This window comes from Ostrinia furnacalis, unplaced genomic scaffold, assembly GCF_004193835.3.
Source record: "Ostrinia furnacalis isolate ACB-3 unplaced genomic scaffold, ASM419383v2 OfSCF0154, whole genome shotgun sequence".
Taxonomy (NCBI): Eukaryota; Metazoa; Arthropoda; class Insecta; order Lepidoptera; family Crambidae; genus Ostrinia; species Ostrinia furnacalis.
The window spans coordinates 71,202-73,179 of record NW_021130393.1 but is presented as its reverse complement, the minus strand read 5'-3'; the positions used below and the strand labels follow the sequence as shown (position 1 = coordinate 73,179).

The 1,978-nt window shown below is 33.9% G+C and overlaps 1 protein-coding gene across 1 annotated transcript; it reads right to left on the bottom strand.

Moving 5' to 3' along the window:
- Positions 1–302: 302 nt before the first annotated feature.
- LOC114352875 (uncharacterized) lies at positions 303–1,611 on the bottom strand. Its single transcript, XM_028304623.1, has 2 exons — positions 1,603–1,611; positions 303–752 (listed from the first exon to the last, which is right to left on the bottom strand). Exons 1-2 carry the CDS (start codon positions 1,609–1,611, stop codon positions 303–305), a joined length of 459 nt encoding a protein of 152 aa, XP_028160424.1.
- Between the last annotated feature and the right edge of the window lie 367 nt (positions 1,612–1,978).

The following is a 1,978-nucleotide window of genomic DNA, read 5'->3' as shown; positions in this document are numbered from 1 at the left end:
GTATCAAAATCTTTACTACTTTTCATTGAAGTAATATTAGTACGTAGTACATTATAACTCAATGCTACTTTTGGGTAAAAATCAAAATACAAAAAGAGGAACATTTAGTAATAAATATTGATAACTATTATATTAGCTATTAGCAGATTAGATCTTTAATATTTATTGGTGATTTTTAACATTAAAATTATTTGTACAAAAAGATTAGTCGTATATTTTACTGAATTCAAAGAGACTAATGATGAAGCACTAATAAGTGTTATTTTAGTTGGAACTCTTTTGAAACTTGATACGTTTGTTTATTACAGCACGGTTCTAAGAATAGGCGCTTTATTTTCAAAAGCTCTGCCTTCGCTGGCGAAATTTAGAGCTTTTTCTATTTGCCATTCCCTCAGAGTTTTCACTTGCGTTCCAGGTACCACATTAGTGTCGACATATTTTGCTTTATACAGTTCGCTTCGGAATATCTTCAGCTGCTCTTTTATATAGTTTACTGGTACTTTTGAAATTGCTAATAGTCGTGGACTGTACTTGCCTCGGTCTGGAATGTTTTTTGCTTCGTACAGTTCGTAAATTAGGTATTTGTCGTGAGGATTTGGCAGTTTTAGGAAGACTGCGTAGTCGTTGCCGACGTGAAGGAACCCTCGGAGTTTGTGGTTGGATTTGAAGGCGTCTAGGTATTGGAATAGCTTGTGGAGACGAACGGCGTTGATCGGGATGAAGATTGATGACAGCAGAATGATGAACTGGCTCTGGAACAACGTTGGTAAAGTCTTAATCTCTAAGACTGGGTTGCACCATTTTACTTTAACTTTGACAAACGTCAAAAATCTGTCAAACTCCATACAAAATGCACCGGATATCGTCATAGTTACCGTTAAAGTTAGGTGGTGCAACTAAGCCTAAAACATTAACTTATAAGCGCAAAACTGGGAAACAATTGCAAACTTCTGAATAACTGATGGATACAATAAAATAAAATTATTATTTCCAACAAACTCCCTACTCGTAGTAATTATGTTTGATTTTGGGAATGTGCTGAGTATTATCAATAAAATTTTAAAACCCGAATTGTGGGATTCCAAAACAATTGCATTTTCAATCAAAAACGGGACCAGCTGGCCACTTGTAAATATTTCATGAATTTTGTGAACACTCATTGTGTCCCCAATAAATTTTACATTCCAATGAAAGATTAACTAGTACAATAATATTTCATCTGAATAACCATAGACAACTTTGTCCATAAACTCACCTCGATAGGTGAATACGGAAAGTGTGTAAAGCCTGGACTATAAACTGAGTCTTAACTCTATTACTTGATCTTTGCGTAGGTACATAAAATATTACATTATATACCATATCTGAAAAGTTTGTTTTCCCTTTGCTTAATGTTATCTTTCAGCTATAAGACGTCCGTAGACGGACGTAACATAGTCCTCAATGATTTCCATATCTCAAACAAAGGTTAAACAAAGATTTTCAGGTTAGGTTTTGGAATTTTTCATTGTAATTATTGTCATTGAATATCCAGATCATCTTTCGTAAGAAGCAAAAAAAAGAAGCGTCTATCTCACAAAGTTGCCTACGGATATAACATACCATGTCCATTTTGTGTAAGTCTAAATTTTAGCGTTGCGTATGAAAAATATCAGCCAATATGAAACGACCTTTCAATACTGAAAATTTAACTACGAGAGCGAAATAAAAACCGCGCATATTTTATGGGCTCCTAAAATTTATTCGTTTCAATATTTTATTTCGGCGGCGCATTCAATTCGCGATTCTAGCATTGACATAATATTTAAAATTCCATACATTATGTGAGTTTGGAGTTGGAGGATTAATTTCGAAGCTTGTCGGTTCATTCATCATTGTCTTTGAGTCTTATTAGAAATAGATTAGACTTTGCGCGAAGTGTATGCGATTTTTAATTTTGATACTTTTGACACAAGTTGCGTTGTTTTTTGTTGAACTT